Consider the following 16384-nt stretch of genomic DNA (forward strand, 5'->3'; position numbering starts at 1 on the left):
TGCAGCGGGAGCGGGGCTCGGGATGGGAACATCAACGCACAACGTGACCACGGTTATGTAACCACCATGGCTTATTAAACAGCCTCACCAGAGGCATGAAAGGCAGGAGCCTGACGAGATTTTGGTATGCTACACTGGATTCTTCCTGTCCATTGAGCCAGCAATAATTGGGTCTTATTTATTTACTTTTGGAGGGTGGTCACATAAAACCACAAGGTCCTGTCACATGAGGAGGATCTCCTCCATGCAGTGAGTGTGTCTGCTCACAAGCAGTCAGCTCACTTGTGTTCCAGCAGTAATGCCTCTGACAAATTTTGAAACTTACATGATTACAACTGAATTGTTGTTGTAATCATGTTTTTGACCACTTTGTTTGTGTTTGATTGGTAGGGTGATGTGGAGACAGGTGGTAAAGCTGCGCACCTTTGTCATGTGAAGTTCAAGTTGGTTTTGCTTTTGTTCATGTTTTCCTTTTACCCTTCAGCAGGAAGGTATAAAATGTTGTAGAGGCAATAGTGAAGAGCCAGCCAGGGCATGGCTGGCTTGTGATACACAGGGACTGGGAAAGGTCCCTGTTGGAGACAAAGATTCTAATCTGCCAGAGTATGTGACATGTGTTTTAAGAGGGGGAAAACATGCAGGATTTTAAAACAGAGGTGGTCTGAGGTGCCCATAAATGCCTCAGAGGTCAGTTTTGGGAATGTCTTGTGTTTGTCCCTTTCTGAATTTTTCTCTCCAAATCCCAGAGTTGCATTCACATGCAGCCCTGATTCAGCACTCAGTTGCTCTGGGTTTACACCACTGTAATACCAGTGATTTAAGTAGCTTTTCGTTGGCATAAAACTGGCACTGCCTGATAGTGACTCAAGCATACAAAAAGCAAGGTGGTTGGCTTCACAAGCAGCATAAGAAACAATGGGCACATTCTTTGCAACAGTGCTAGCAAATTCTCTTCTGAACAAGTGGCATATTCTAAATACATCCACTATCTAAATACTTCCATTTGGTAGGTAACTTTCGGAGAATTGATGTTCCATAATCTGCTTCTACTGCACCAAGTATGCATTTCATTTTACCTGCTCATCTGATCTCAATTGTATTTGCCTGTCTGTGTATTATATGTGAATATTTTACAGGCATGCTTGAAAGGAATCACTGAAAGCAGTCTTACCTGCCAAGCACTTCTACATTTACTCAGGGCTTCATGGGGGACAAGCAAATTGGGTCTTGTGCTACTCAGTATATCTGATAATAATTATTATTTTTATTTTGCAGAACCCCAGCTGAAAGGAATTGTGACAAGGTTATTCAGCCAGCAGGAATACTTCCTGCAGATGCACCCAGATGGTACAATTGATGGGACCAAGGACGAAAACAGTGACTACAGTAAGAAAAATTAGCCTGTTTTGCAACCCAATTACAATCAAATGCATCACCTAGTGGGTCTCACTTGTGCAACTTCATTTTTGAAAGGATCAAATTAGGAGGAAGACAGCTGTTTTCTGCATATTTTTTCTATCTATCCGTCCCCTTTAAATCTTGCCAGTATAATTTCATATGTTTCCTCTCCGATCTTCTTCCCTCCTGCCCCGATTCTGTAACTGCCATCTGGGTGGGGTGGAGAATAAAACCCATGATTTGAATTGCTGCCAGAAGAGAAAGGAGATTATATTTATACACATGCCACGTGGGTAAAGGATACGGGGAATTCTCTCTCCAAGGAGAAGAGGAGAAAATCGTTTTCACTATTTTAGCCTCAAAAATTCAGCAAGCATCAGGAATTTCTAGGCTGGAGAAAAGCAGCTGTTCACTGAAGTCTCGTGCTTTGAGGCTGGTGTAAGGGCTGAGGGTATCAAATGACCTTGTCAAAGGAGGTCATCTTCCAAAACCCTGTTTAAAAGGATTGAGTTTGTGCTGGACAACAAAGGGCAGCAGAGCCCATGGCCGTGTGCAGGAGCCATACTGGTTTAAATACATGTAAAGCAGGAATCAATCTTCCTTTTGAAGAGGAAGTTGTTTTGTCAATGCCAAAGGTCTTCAAAAGGTTTAAAAGGGTGTAGAATGTGTTCTGCAGCATCTCTGCATTTCATAGGCATCAGAGTGCTGTCCCTGAGTGGGCAGTTAAGCTCAGATCCTTGCTGCCACAAATTGCATCAACAGGGTAGGAGTCAAGTCTTGCTTTTTATTATCTATGTATATGGTTTGGAGCTGCCTGTACTATTGCTAAAGGGGTATTTAACTTGGCCAGCTTGGAATTTGGCTTCCCAGTCATTATTAGAGGTGAATAAATGTTAATCTCTGTGGTAGGGTGGATGGAAGCAAACTTCATGTACTTTGTGAAAGGAGGAGCCTGCTTGATTTGCAGACAAATTTTGGTCTAATTTAAAGAAGCTCCTGGCTGGATTGAAGGTGGCATTCCTCCAGGAAGGCAGGGCCTGGGCTGCAGGTGAGGGGTGACAGTAGGGGTGCACCCTGACATTGTCCTGTGAAGGTGCACTTGGACAGAGGTGCAGGGTGGCTGCAGCCCCCATCCCTGGTGTGTACCCCATCCCCAGGAAGCTGCAGGGTGCTGTAGCAGGAGCATGCTGGGTTCTGGGGCTGCCCTGCTGCAGGCAGCTCAGGGCTGGGGATCCATACAGGAGAGAGGAGCTGTGGGAAGATGGTAACTGAAATTGCAGCTGGCTGGCAAAGCCCTTGTGGAACGACCCAAGAGGCTGCATCTGCCTGTACGTGGCCTGTATCAAATGCAAATGTCAGGTTTTAGTCCTTTTTCATACACTCATATTGAACAAATTAAATACTGCAAACTGCAGTAAGACAATTTCTGATTTATGTGTGGAGCAGGAGAATCTGTGGACAGACACACACAGCTATGCTCAGAGACTCAGGAGGTCTCCTTCAAAAGAGTCTGGCCTTGAGATGCTCTCAGACAGACACCAACACATGGGGTGAGTTCAGTGAGCTGTATTAGCTGCTTTTTCTTACAGGAGGAATACCTGGGGTGTTCTTAAACTGCAGAAAATCCCATTGGAGGCCTATTTGTCAAAAATATGGGAAGATATGCTAGAGATGACAGGGATTCATTGCCCTCATCTATCATGGAGGACTGAACAACAAAGTAATGGGCTTAAATGGGAGCAGGGATGAATTAAGGTAAACAGCAGAGAAATGCAAGAGCAGTTCTGCAATATTTCAGAGTGACAGGGGAGATGAGGGAAGCTGCTGCACTCTCAGTGGTTGCAGGGGAACCTCCTGAGTTCCTGTGGCTGAGGTTGAGCCCCATTGCCCAAAGTGCTGTGATTTATTTATCCCCCCCCAGAAATGTCAGAGAGGAGTTTGGCCAGGTGCTGAGTACTTGAGAGCTGCTTCCACCCAGTGTTCTTAACTGGAAATAGATGGGCTGAAGTACAGTTCTAGAGTGTAAATTTATCTGGTGAGATGGCAGCTCTGCCTCAGCAGCTTGGTGGGACAGGAGGCATCTCACTGAAGTGTGCCAAGCCACTGGCTCAAAGTCAGGGACTATGCTGGAAAGTTTAGGCAAGTTTTTGAGAGAAGACTGAAGCCAAAGAATTCCCCATCTTCTGATCTCAGAGGATCTCAAAAGAGGGAAAGAATCCAACCTGATAATATTTGGCTCCTGAAAATGAAATTAGGACTGTGCTTTATTCAATTTTACATAGCTTTTTACCACATGGTCTCAACAATAAATCTTCAGTGTGAATGAACATCTTAGAATACATAAAGTTCCAGTTACAGCTTCGAAATGAAATCACATTTTGCACTTTGGAAGTGCCAAAATAAAGCTGATTGCTTTTTTTCCTTTCTCTTTCTCCAAAAAAAAAGTCAAATTTTGACCAGAAAAAAGTCAAAAGTTACTTGTCTAAGTGAACAGTTTACAGATTTGCTTCTCTGCAGTTTTCTGTTTTGAAGTGCTTCTGCAGAAGATTCCTGACCAGCCAGTCAGAAGTGTGTGCAAGAGCAAAACTCATCAAAGACTAGATAAATAATATTTTCCCATCCCTGAAGAGTGGTTGGTTAACTTGCATCCACAGCAGGGAAGGACACTCTAGAAGGCCACAAGAGGATCCTTCCCACCCTAGATGACCATCTACTCTCCACACAGAAGTCATCTTAGCACAGTTAAACAGCTGGTGAACACCGTGTTCCATACATTGCTTTGTGTTCTGTATCCCCATACTGATTATTCAAATTAGCATTGTGAAAGGATGCATAATTTTCATGGAATACATTAGGTTGGTTTACTCTGACAAAATAAATGTTTAAAATGAGACACGCCATGTCCCTCAGATACATCTGATGGAATTAAAAGTTCTAATAAAAACCCAGTTATTTATACTAGAGGAACTGCTAATATTTAAGCAATTTTAAAATTAATTATCTGTTGCCCATTTTATGTATGTTCTTGAAGCTGATGGCATTTATTTTCCACCTCCTCTCACTTAAAGAAAAAAAACCCAGAAGCCAAATTCTAATGGCATTTGAATGGGCATCCAGCCAGCTTCCCAGGAGCCAGCACTTGGGACATCTGTTCCTTCTGCCATGCTGTTAGAGACGTGTCATCTCAATGTAAGCAAGGGGGCACATTCCCTGGCTACTGGCACTGGCATATGTGAAGAGTTCTCTTCCCACTGGAGTGCATTTCCATGGTGTATGGCCCCTGTTTGTGTTCCTCCTCTGATGTATGGCCCCCAACTTGGGGCAGTATCTTTTCCTTCCAGCTCCAGTGATCTCAAATGGCCTTTCAGGGCTCACTGCTGCTGACAGTGCTTGCATTGGCACTGCTCTCCCCTGGGCTGAGCAGGGTCATGCCCCTTCATAAGAGCAAGTGCACTTCCTTGTCTGCCCACACAATCCTGCTGGATGTCTGAAAAGCTTTGGCAAATGGGCAGTACAGAAAGGATAGGTGAACTGGACTGACCAGGGGGAAACAGCCCAGCATATCTAGGATATTTTTTGAGGCTTTCCAGCCAGAAACACCAAAAGATTAAAGAGGCTTGCATTCCAGCATCCCACCCATTGGGTTATCTTCAGCTGTACAGAGCCTTGTTGAGTTCTTTGAAACATTTCTAGGAATTAGCTATTCCCTAACCTCTCATAACCTCTCAGGTTCCAGTGCTGCACTATTTTCCTTGTAGAGAATTTTCTTCATATCCAGTCCTCATTTCTATTTGAGGCTTTTGTCTACTGTCTCGTCCTTTCATTGTGTTCCTCTGAGAAGAATGTGTCTGTGGCTTTGCCTTCTTTGAGTTAAGCAAATGCAGTCCCCTCTGCTTCTTCTTTCATTATGTCTTGTACCAGAGCCTCTTGATCATCTCAGCAGCCTTCCTCACTCCTCTCAGGAACTTAATCCTCACCACCTCATGCACTGAGGCTGCTCTGGCCTATTGCATCCTCCATCAGTTCTTTGTTATTCACGTGCAGCACAAATATCTTGCTCAAGAACAAATCATCTCTTATAAATTGCTTTAGCTTCTCTGACTTGCTGCTGTTTAAAGCTGAGCATAAGGAGCACACCTTGTGTATGGCAGGTCCTGCCTCACTCTTCCATTTCTGTAGATAACTTAGACCCATAAGGAAACAAACATTCAGAATTTAGCTGGTAAATTACCATAACATAACAGTGAAAATGTACTCATGCATTTAGGACTGGAGTGTGCTAGAAGTAGTAGGGTCAGGTGTAAATACCACTGGTTGAAGATGGTAAGATGTAATGAAAGAAAAGGGGCACAAATATTAAACATATTCAAGTTTTTTCCCTTTTGCCCATGAAGTAAAGGAGCATATTCCTTCCATGAAGCTGCAGATGGCATAGAATATGTTCCATTTGCAGTAGAGAAACAGTTTTAAAAGCATTTTTTAAAATTTCTCTTTCTCACATCAGCACACCCAGTGTCCAGTTCTATTCTACCACAGCTAGTCCTCTTTACCATTTTCAAGTCTGCTATTTCAAATAAATCAGATTTTATTTTGTGAGACAAAAAATGAGACATCTTGCTTTTGAGGTTGATTGAGGAGTTTCCCTCCATTTTTACATTCTTACTTTTAAGCTTATGAGCTTTTAAATGTGTTCAAAATATGAAATATTTATTTGGAAGCGTGATAGTAAAAGGCATCAACTTCTACAAAGGTATTTCTAGATCTGAGTGCAGACATTGCTTTGAGAATTGACAGAATCTTGATTGACCCAAACGACTGTTTTTTTAATAGAGGAAGATATTTGTTTCCTAACACTTCTTTTGACTGCCAGTTACCTCTGCCAGCGTTGTGTCCTTATGCTTGCCTGCCCACTTGCTCCCCTGCATCAGAGGAGGAGATGCTCTGCCATGATCATGGGTGCAGCAGGGTCCCAGGGAATTGGGAACTGGCACTGGTCTTCCTACTGTAGCACAGCACAGTAGGATTGTTCCTTTGCTCCCTTTGCACGTAGAGGTGGAAAGAGATTTGGAAACACGTGGGTGCTTCCAAGTGGAACTTCTCAACCACTAATTCTGGGTGTTATCACCTTGCTGCCTAATGAATGCTTTGAATGGTCTGTCACAAGTTTCCTGTGCAAGACAAATTGGCTGTAGGAAATGAATGATGATGCCCATTTTGTTTCATTATTAGCAGTAATATGCTCCATTTTTCAGTAGGAGGAAGAAATAGGGAAGGGGAATTGCTTATAGACTTGTTAATTGCAGAAGGTTTTAGACCTTCATGGTAGGGAGAAAGGGATAGGCAACACTTCTCATGCTGAGTAGTTACTCTGGGATGTGTTTGTCTTGTCTAGGGACAGTACCAAAGTAGCACTGTCCTTGACTCCAGTTATTCACAGACCAGTACCCAGCCTGGACTGCTTTTTCCATATACATCTGTTGACATTCTCTCCCAAAAACACACATACAGGCACTGGATTTGGTAAGACTTCAGCACATGCTTTGGTGTTTGGTGCATAAAAGCACAAGAAGAGGCTGAGATGAGGGGTTTTTCACTAGACTTGAGGTGTCTCCATTTTAGGCAGCTCATTGAGGGGAGTCATCCAGTCTTCCTTGGGAAATAAGTGAAGAAAAAATTATATTCAGGTGCACTGGAATTTATTGATCCTCTTTTGGAGGCAATCCTGAAACCACAGGGCCAAGACGCCTGGTAGATGTCCTGAGCAAAGTGGCATTGCATATTCTTGTTCCAGAGCTGTTGTGTAGGAACAGACCTTGAGTGAAGTATTTCCACTGTGTTTGTACTTTTATTTCTGCCTGACCCTGTGCCCATCTTTCCCTATCTTCAGCTTCCTGGGATGAGTTCTAATTAGCTCTTTGTAAGCTGAAGCACAAGGGATCCTGCAACATCTAAATACTCATGTCCTATAAAGCTCAGTGGAAACAAAGCCATGCTAATGTTTCAGTGCTCAGTCTATCAGTGCTGATAATAGTCTCCTCTTTGAGCCCATGCTGTTAGAAATGTAGCAAAAGCCTGACAGTACATTAATGTATATACTCATGGGAAGAGTCTTTCAATGAGATACAGGGTCTGCTGGGTGGGAATCGAGCAATAAAGTAATTAACTGAGAGGAAGTGGTTGCAATGCTTTAATCAATAAGACTGCAGTAAAACTGAATAATGGAAGATCTTGTCCTCTTCTGTCCTCTCTAGTGCTGGTCTTGAATGGGGAGCAGTGCTGATGTCCCAGAGTGAAGCACTGTCTCTTCTTGAGTTTCTCCATTCTCTTGACAGCCCAGGATCACATGGGCAAACACACAGTCGAGTTAATTTGCATTCTTCTGGCCATGGTTGCTGTCTGTGTACTCTTTTAGCATATGGCAAATGCAGGAAAGTGTGACTAGGCTTAAATGTGTTTCAGGGGGAGCTAAACTGAGTTGTGTTGTTGCATTTGCCGCAGGCAAAGTCTGTATATGTGCAGTTGCCCTGGCTCAGCTGGCCCTCAGAAAGCCATCATGGGGCTCTTGCTTGGGAGCACAGATGAGCCCTTGGCATTGCAAAGGCAGTGATCAGACAGACTGATGAGTGTGTTAAGGCATTTGGGAGGCAGCCAAATTTTTAAAAATTTCCTTTCACCATCAGCTCCATGGCTGCAGTCCTTCCCTGTAGCTGGAATCAGGATGCTTGATCCTAGTGCAGTCACTTTTGTGAAGAGGCAGGAGTGGGGTGGCCTGGCCCTGGGGCAAAAGCAGCAGTGGCCATGTAGGGCGACGTGTCCATAACATTTGCTTTTCTTTTCCTTTCACAGCCCTTTTCAATCTAATTCCTGTGGGCCTTCGTGTGGTGGCAATCCAAGGGGTGAAGGCAGGTCTGTACGTTGCCATGAACGCTGAGGGATATCTCTACAGCTCAGTGAGTACTTTGCACTGTTGGGCTCCTGGAGTTTTGTAGGTGGGAGGAAGCAGACTGCGCCGGGACTTCCAGCTTTTCCTGGAAACAGTCACGTATCAGCAAACCTTTAAAATCAGGAGCGGGGGGAGCTGCTGCAAGGCCATACAATATTCACTTAATAGTGTCTCCATGGAGATTCATGGCAATATTTCCTGACCTGTGAAGATACACTTTCGGTTCCTTTAAGGATGTACTTAACGTAGGTCATGTTGTTGAGGCGTTTGTAGAGCTGGCTGGTCATATCCTGATTTCTCGTTTGTGAAATAGCATGGACTCACTGGCATTGCTTCTGAATTGCACCCAGATAACTGATCATAGGTGGTACCCCAATGGGTCATACTCTGCTTTTGACTAGAGTGTAAATCCACAGCAATATCCTGACTGTCTTAAAAGGGTTCTGGACTATTCTGTTGGCAGAAATTCCCTGTATTTGTGTGGTCTTTTTAATGCACATAAAAGATAAGTGCGGCAATTTTTGCCGACTAATTCCCTTATAACTTTCTTAGATGGCATGAAAGGGCATGAGGTTATTCATGAGATTCTCATTTAAAGTAAGTAATTGATTTTCACAGTGAATAATTGATTCAGTGATTTATTAAATATGGCAACCCTTTGCCAGAATTTTTATGCTTCAAATAACTTTGTTCTAGTTCTACATAGTAAAAAGGGATAGTTAATAATGCACTTCTCATTTCTGTAGTTATGATAGCTTTACAGTGTATAGCCAGATTCTAATCTCATCTGCCTTTGTGTAAATTTACAGTGCAGTGATTCTGCTCTTCTCTGGGCACTTACTTTTGCTTCAGAAGTGTTATGAGCATGATGATGGGACCACTGAAAGGACAGCAGTTTGGGTTGCTCTATGCAATTTTTCCTAACTTTTATCTTCATCTTCCATCTTCCTGGTCAGTTTTATACTGGTCACATTACTGAGATTTCCCCTTTTCCCTTGGGATGTGACAAGGCTCTGTCTCCCCAGCAGCTCAGGGTAGGAAGCAAGTGGAGGTGTTAGTATGCTTGGCGAGGTAGATCTCAAAACTGGCTGCTTGTCAAGAAGAGACAGATCAGTCTGGATCTCTGTGGATGCCAGACGCTTCCTGTTCTTTCATAGCCCAGTAAACATAATTGACTGCTTCTAAATAAATTAAATTGGTTTACTAACAATGAAAACTTCCTCTCTTTGTAAAGCTATCAGAGTCCTAAAGGTAATACCAAGCACAGTGTGGTACTGCATTATTGCGTGTCCTTCTGGGCACATTGTCAGGGGCTCAGGACTGATGCTTTGCCCTGTTTGTGCAGTGCAGAACACAGTTCTGGCCCAATGCTGAGGCTCTTTGTACCATCAGTATCCTGTAAATACAGGATTGCAGGAAATAAGAGTGTATCATAGGGCCACAGCCAGCCAACGGGGTCCTCTTGGGCCAATGAGTGGTCATCATTTTCTGAATAAGTAGTGCAGGGGAGGGAAAGGTGTGGGTCTTGGGAAACAGAAGAAATAGAGTGCTGAAAAAATGATGTTTGACAGCTGAGAGACTAGAGGAGACGCAGAGAAAAATCTTCTCTCTCTAGTAGTAGTGAGATAAAGGGTGGGAGGGACACACCAAGAGGTGGTAGACAGCAGGAGGACCACGCTGTCCAGGAAACACATCTGTTAGTCATTTCCAGTATCCTAAAAGACACCAGATCACACATGTATTCAAATGAGGGAGATTTAATGGGCCTGCTTGTTTCCAACAAGTGTGCCTGTCTTGAGTAGGAAGGTTAATCAGGGAAGGCTGATGGGGAAGGATGCACTGTGATGGCCGGTGGTTAATGAAGTGAACCTCATTACATGCCACAGCCTGATGGCATTGAGCTCTGTCTGAGCTAATAAGAGTGAAACTGTTCATTTTATCAATGTGATCCAAGGTTTCTGTTTGCAGTAAATGTGTGATGCTCTGCTCCAGGGTGATGGACCTTTCTGGATCCGTTCCTTGTGATGACTGGTGGCTCTTTGTCTTAGAGCAGTAACTTAATGAATTCATTGTGCTTGGGAGCAAACCCCAAGGCAAGAAAATAGAAAATTTGTGGATAAAGTGTTAAGAACTGGGAGCGTGGGTCAAGCTCATTGTGAAGGACAAGGGATGAGATCAGGATGCCGTGAAAGAACTGGATATGTCTGAGAAGAGCTTAGAACCTGTTTAGGCAGTCTCTTTTGGATGCTGTAGGCTTCCTTGTGGGGTGAGGGTCCCCAGGCCATGCTACCTGGACTTCATTGCTGACCACACCAAGGGACACATTGTCCCTGGTCTTTGCTTATCAGACCCTAAACTACAGCTTTGTTCTCTCTGTGTATGTACCTGACTTTTTTTCAATAGCCTTTTTGGGGGATTTCTGAAAAAAATGGGTCAACATTCCCCAGTTGGCTCATGTGAGTGAACAGATATTGTTTGCTCACATGAGCCAATTGATAAATTAGTTGCTTGGCTGCCTTCCATGCTGCGTGGAAGCTCTGTAAGGACTTCTTAGAACACCCTCAAGTCCAGGACTATTTTCAAATAAAATTGTCCAGGGTAATGGTTTTTTTCTGTTTGTTTGTTTTTTGGTTTGGGTTGGGTTTTTTCCCCTCCTTTTGAAGCCAGATTGATGCTGTGACTGAACATGTCATCACTGTGGGTTTGTTTTGGTTTTGTTTTGTGAAGTTTTTGGTGATGTCTAATCTCTGTGTGACAGCTGAGGTCTTGGCTGACATCCTCTGTCCTGGATCAAGCCAGAGGCTGTGATCAGCCTGGTCTTAGGGATGGTTTGTGCCAGCTCCTTCTGAGTTTAGGCCAATGGGCTCTTGAATGAATGGGCTTAGAATAACCAGCCCCTGGAAAAAGTCTTCCTTGTGTTGATTAACACAAAAGTAGGGCTGAGTAGAGTCCTCTAAAGCCAAATGTGGTGAGACAGCATTTCCTAGAAACTTGCAAGACCTTCTGATGGCTCAGCCACATCACTGCCTTCAGGAATGAGCTTCCTCATCCCTGCCTCATCTGTTCAGGCAGGGATAGTGTCAGGCTGGGTTGAAGCCAACCATATATTCCTAGCCAGCTTTAGGGGCCTAAATTTATTAGATGCTACAACTTCTTTGCTTGGGAAGCAGCTGTTTGGGACTTGTTCATTGCTTACTCACACTAGATATCTGATTTAGTTTCTCCCAGACTAGGTTATTGCTATCCCTGAGGTCGACATGGGAATTAGGTGATAAGCAGACTAGAAAATCAGGCTTTGGTTGGAGGTATCCTGCTTTGCAGAAAGTAGCATGCAAGCCACTGTCTGCATAGCAAGCTTGCAGAGTCATTGGTGTGTTCTGTAATGTAATGTACAGCCTGTAATGTACAGCAGCTGTAAACTCCCTGAGGGTGCACTAAGGTTTCTATCAGCACCTGGGGAGGGGCTTCACTCTCCTGAAGATCCACTGTTAGCATTTGATGCCAAAGTAAAAATGCACAGAAGGAATGAAGGGCAGTGGGTATAACTTAGAGTACCTCAGCACTTGGGAAGAATCTGAGACCACAGGCTGGTTGTTGCACAGGATTCAGAAACATGGAATAAAGAAGTCTGTCCTGCTCCAGTGAGTTTACAGCCTAATCAATCCTGAGGGGAGAAGACTCAGAACATGCTCTTCTGTCTGTCTGGAGGTAATAGTTCCAACACCAAATTAATTTCCTCTCCTGTGTAACTTTGTGAAGTTTCTCCCCTCGGTTCCCAGCTTTCCCTCTGTTACTCCTGCAGCACCTCACAGGGGCATGGGAAAGGGAGTGCTTGTGAAATATTTTGCCTGGGAGGCAAACCTGGTTTTCCTGGAGCAGATCTTCATCATGGGGGTGTAGAGTCTCCACAGGTCCACCCAGTCACTGCAAGTATCCTGAAAGTGCATCTCTCAATATGATGATATCTATAATTCAGTGGCATTGCAGCTGGGATTGGTATTGCCCCAAGTGCAAAACACTTCTCTTCTAAAATGTATTGCTCTCAGATATTCCTTGTTGTTTAACTTGGAGTTCTAATTATTTTTGAAATGGCAAATTGTGATACATAATTTATTGGGAAGACGTAGAAAACCCTAGCAGAGATAGAGAATACACAGGAAAAAAATGGGTTGCTTACAGGAGCTCACTATGGTTTTTCAGTACAAACCTATGAGTTTGAAATGCTGAAATTAGAGCCTGAATCACTTCAAAGATTCCTGCTAATAAGGCAATGATTATGCACAATAAAAAAAAAAACTCTAAGCAGCATTGAGAAAACCCCAGTCATGCTAAAAGCTCAGTGTGTCTTTGCATTTTCTTTTCCTCTCTTTTTTTCTGCTTTATCATTTTGAATAATAAACATGTCTTGAATAATAATGAACAAGCATCGGGGAAAGTATGTATATTAACTGTATTTTTAATCTGCTTGCAATGCTATAACTATTTTGCTACAACTCCTCTAGGGTTGCTGCACTCCTGTTTACATCACTCCAAGGTCAGGAGCTGGAATCAACAATAGTGCATTCTCTCCCCTAATAGGCTTGGGGTGTTAAACCTGCTCCTGCCAATGCCATTTCTTTAATTCCTGTTTGATCTCCAGTGGTACTAGTTGATTTGGTCAGAAGTACTGATATGCCAGGCAGGTATCCTGGACATTTTGCAAACCTTGAAGAAAGCACACTTGTTGGGGGGATCCCCTAGTTTACAGGCCTCATTAGGAAGCCAGGTCAGTGGAGGGGGGAGAGAAATGTCTCAAAGGCAAAGCACAGCATGACACCAATGTAATGTGGCTTAAATTTCTCTTCAGAGTGCCTGCTCTTCTTCACTGGCTATTTCAAGGGGCTCACTGAAGGAAGGCATTAACTGGGAGATAAAAAGCTCCTCCTGTCCCCTGACTTTTTTCATAAATACGGGAACAAAAGGAATATTCAAGGGAGCAGCAGTCCTGAGAAGAGCCAGCCCCTGGGAACAGATTCCTGCCCTGCATCAAATGTTCCTAAAATACAGCTCCTGGCAGGCACCCTGGCCATGCCATCCTTGTAGCATGGAAACTTGTAAACAGACCTCTCATAAATAAAGTGGGCCCTTTTGCCCTGGTCAGATGCTGCCATCCATGTTGTTCAGCTTGTCAGGTGGAGGAGAGCAGCATGGTGCATTTCTGTGGCTCTTTGGGGGCAGGTTTCTCCTCTGACATCCTGCTTAGGGACTGTATTCCCTGAACTTCCCAGCCCAGCACTGTGGTACAGCTCCCAAAGGGAGGATGGGGCTTTGCACCTTGAATTCACATCTGGAATGAGTTAAATCAGACTTTGCTGTTCAAGCAAGAGACCTTCAGAGGAAAAAATCAGTAACTGCAGGGCATAATCCTGCTTTCCTAGCTGCTGTTGCCTTGTCTTATGTGATAGCAATACAAATTATAAAGGATAAGTAAGCTTCAATAAAAATATTCTTCTCTTAGCCTTAGTTGTGCAGGATATTTAGGAACAAGCTATGGTCTACCTAACACCAGCTGGAGGAGCAGGGATGGGCCATTCCCCTCATGAGCAGTGGTCTGTCAGTGTTGGAATGAATTATGATCTTTTGTTGAAATTTCATTTTGGAAGAAGACTGGGGGAAAATGCTCCAGAGGTGCTGACTCATCTCATTTTGATCCTTCCCCAAAGAAACATTACAGATTCCCATTTTGAAAGAACTTTAGAGTGGTTTATATTGCCTTATCATTCCTAATAAAATCAGAACAAAATGTTTAGATTTTGGTGGAGCATTTTGATCCCACATGATTCCCTTGAAATGTGGAGGGAAGGTAAAACACCATCAGGGAGGGGTTGCTGTAAATTGAAGTGAAGGCAAGAGTAGAAATCAGAGAGATGGATCACTGGAGGCTGGCATCTCCTGCACAGTGCTTGTTTTGCTGATTTCCTTGAGGCCAGGCAGGCCTGGCCCTGGACAAGCAGGTAGGCAAAGCCTTTGGAGCAGGTACAGAGCAGCAGTAGCCTTGCAGAGAGCTTACCTGCTTTTGTCCTGTGTCTTGTGTGTGATCAATTAATCACTGTAGGGGAAATTCTGAGATTAAATCAGAACAGTCAATGGCAATACAATGTCTGAGTTGGGTTTTGGAAGGAAACTCCTAACACATGTCTAGACTGAGGACAGGATAGTGTGCAGGGAAGCCCCTGTTTAGCAGAAATTATGTGCAGGTGGAGCATTCATCCCAGCAGGCAAAAACCAAAAGACCACTGTCAAAATGTCCTTCTGGAGAGGTATTTACAGTAGAAGTCCCTTTTGTTGCCATTCTTTTGCTAGTTGGGGGATGCAAGACTGGCTGGTAACTGAGCTCCTTTCTCCACTGGCTAATATTTGGCTTTTCCTAAAACTCTCTGGCCTGCTTTGCTTGTTTTTAATGCCATTTATCTAGTGTCTATTTTGACAATAAATTATTATGAAGTAATTTGTCTATTATCTGCTTTCCAGAAGTGAAACCTAGACAAAACTCCACGATATCCTGGGTTACAGTGAGATCATCATTAACATTTTATTTTGTCGTGGAGGGAGGACAAATATTGTCCTTCCTGAGTCCAGGACACTGATATGAAAAGAAGCAAGGAAAGTTTTGAGTGAGGATATGCTTGACTGAGGTCAGGTGTGTGTTAATGAAATGATTTAGATCTCTTTCCTAATAATACCAAACTCAAATACAGAATGGATAAAACTAGGAAATTGTGTGCCTTTTCCAAACAGTGACTAACAGTTCTGGAAGTGAAAGTGGGAGAGGCTAAAAAATCCAAGGAAAAAACTTTACTGATTGTGTGCATGTAATTATAACAGTGAGCCAAGTGACAGAAAACTTCAAAAATGGGGCACATTGAATTGTAGTGCTGTTTTCCAAGGAAAAGGAAGAGAGGCTAAGTCCCTGGGCTATTTCAAGACAGACTGGCTGAAACAGTGGGGAATGTAGGGTACTGTAGCAGAAAGGCCTGGATGGGAACCTGGACTATCCCTGCTTTGCTGTCAAAGGCTAATGTCCTGACTAAGCATCTGCAAAACAAAAATAATTTCATTGAGGTCTCTGGATCACTGGAACTCAGTTCAGGTGCTAGAGGCTTTTGTTACCATGGGTCCCAAGATACAGGGCTGGCTCCTGGCACAGGAACCTCCTGGAATTGTTGAAGTAGACGTGTGCAGCAGGAGTTAGGAACCTGGCCTGAAATGTATGTGTACAATTCAGTGAAGTGGTAGAATTGCACCTTAGTGCTTTTGTGTTCCCTGGTCACCCCTGTGGCAGAGACACAGGCTGTGGGGAACACCAGCCTCTTCCAAATGCTCCTCCTGGCATCTTTCTGAATGTGACACCATGCTGCAAGGAAAACTCCAAATCTCCCCATCTTCTCTTGCAGTGCATGCATCCTTGAAAAGGAGCATGATGTGGTAGGGGTCTGTGTGTGCTGCTGTCCCTGCTGCCATGTGTTGTCAGGTGCTGTGTGTTGACAGTGTGCTGGGCTCTGCAGAGGCACAGGACAGCAGCGAGCTGTGTGCCAGCAGGGAGGAGCTCAGGGGCACCTTGCCAGCAGCACTGCCCAAAGGCAGCCTGGCAGCAGAGCAGGCAGGACACAGCTCTGTGTCTGCTCCAGGGCCTCCTGAGCCTTGCCTGCTCCTTGCATCTGGCCTCGTGGCACCTGAGGTGTGCCAGAGCAGCACTTCAGAGGCTGTGTCCTGTGCATGCAGGTCCTGTGATAAGGCTTGGAGGGCACAGCCTGCAGCAGAGGCAGAGCCTGTCCTGCTCACCCAGCACAGCCACTGCCACAGGGACTGACTTTTGTAAAAAATATGCCCAACCCTCCTGGGAGACTGAAAATGTCAGCCTCGAGGAGAAATGGCTGAGTGTGTCAGATCTGCTGGTTGTTTATTTCTAGGGCATTTAATTGCATTAGTCAACTTGTAAATTTTGAATGAATTAATATCTGCTGAAACACTTGGGGTTTTTTGAAACACATGGTATTTTTTTGC

At 44.0% G+C, this 16384-nt stretch overlaps 1 protein-coding gene across 1 annotated transcript in view; it reads left to right on the forward strand.

Annotated features, from left to right (window-relative positions):
• The window catches only part of FGF12 (fibroblast growth factor 12), a gene marked incomplete at both ends in the record, with an annotated part of 97340 nt that overhangs the window by 19772 nt on the left and 61184 nt on the right, over positions 1 to 16384 (forward strand). Inside the window, 2 exons of the mRNA XM_084212134.1 lie at positions 1276 to 1386; positions 8245 to 8348. Coding sequence (XP_084068260.1) covers positions 1276 to 1386; positions 8245 to 8348 — 215 coding nt within the window. The remainder of the gene's footprint in view (positions 1 to 1275; positions 1387 to 8244; positions 8349 to 16384) is intronic.

Source organism: Fringilla coelebs (genome assembly GCF_963513975.1).
Source record: "Fringilla coelebs genome assembly, chromosome: 10".
Classification (NCBI taxonomy): domain Eukaryota; kingdom Metazoa; phylum Chordata; class Aves; order Passeriformes; family Fringillidae; genus Fringilla; species Fringilla coelebs.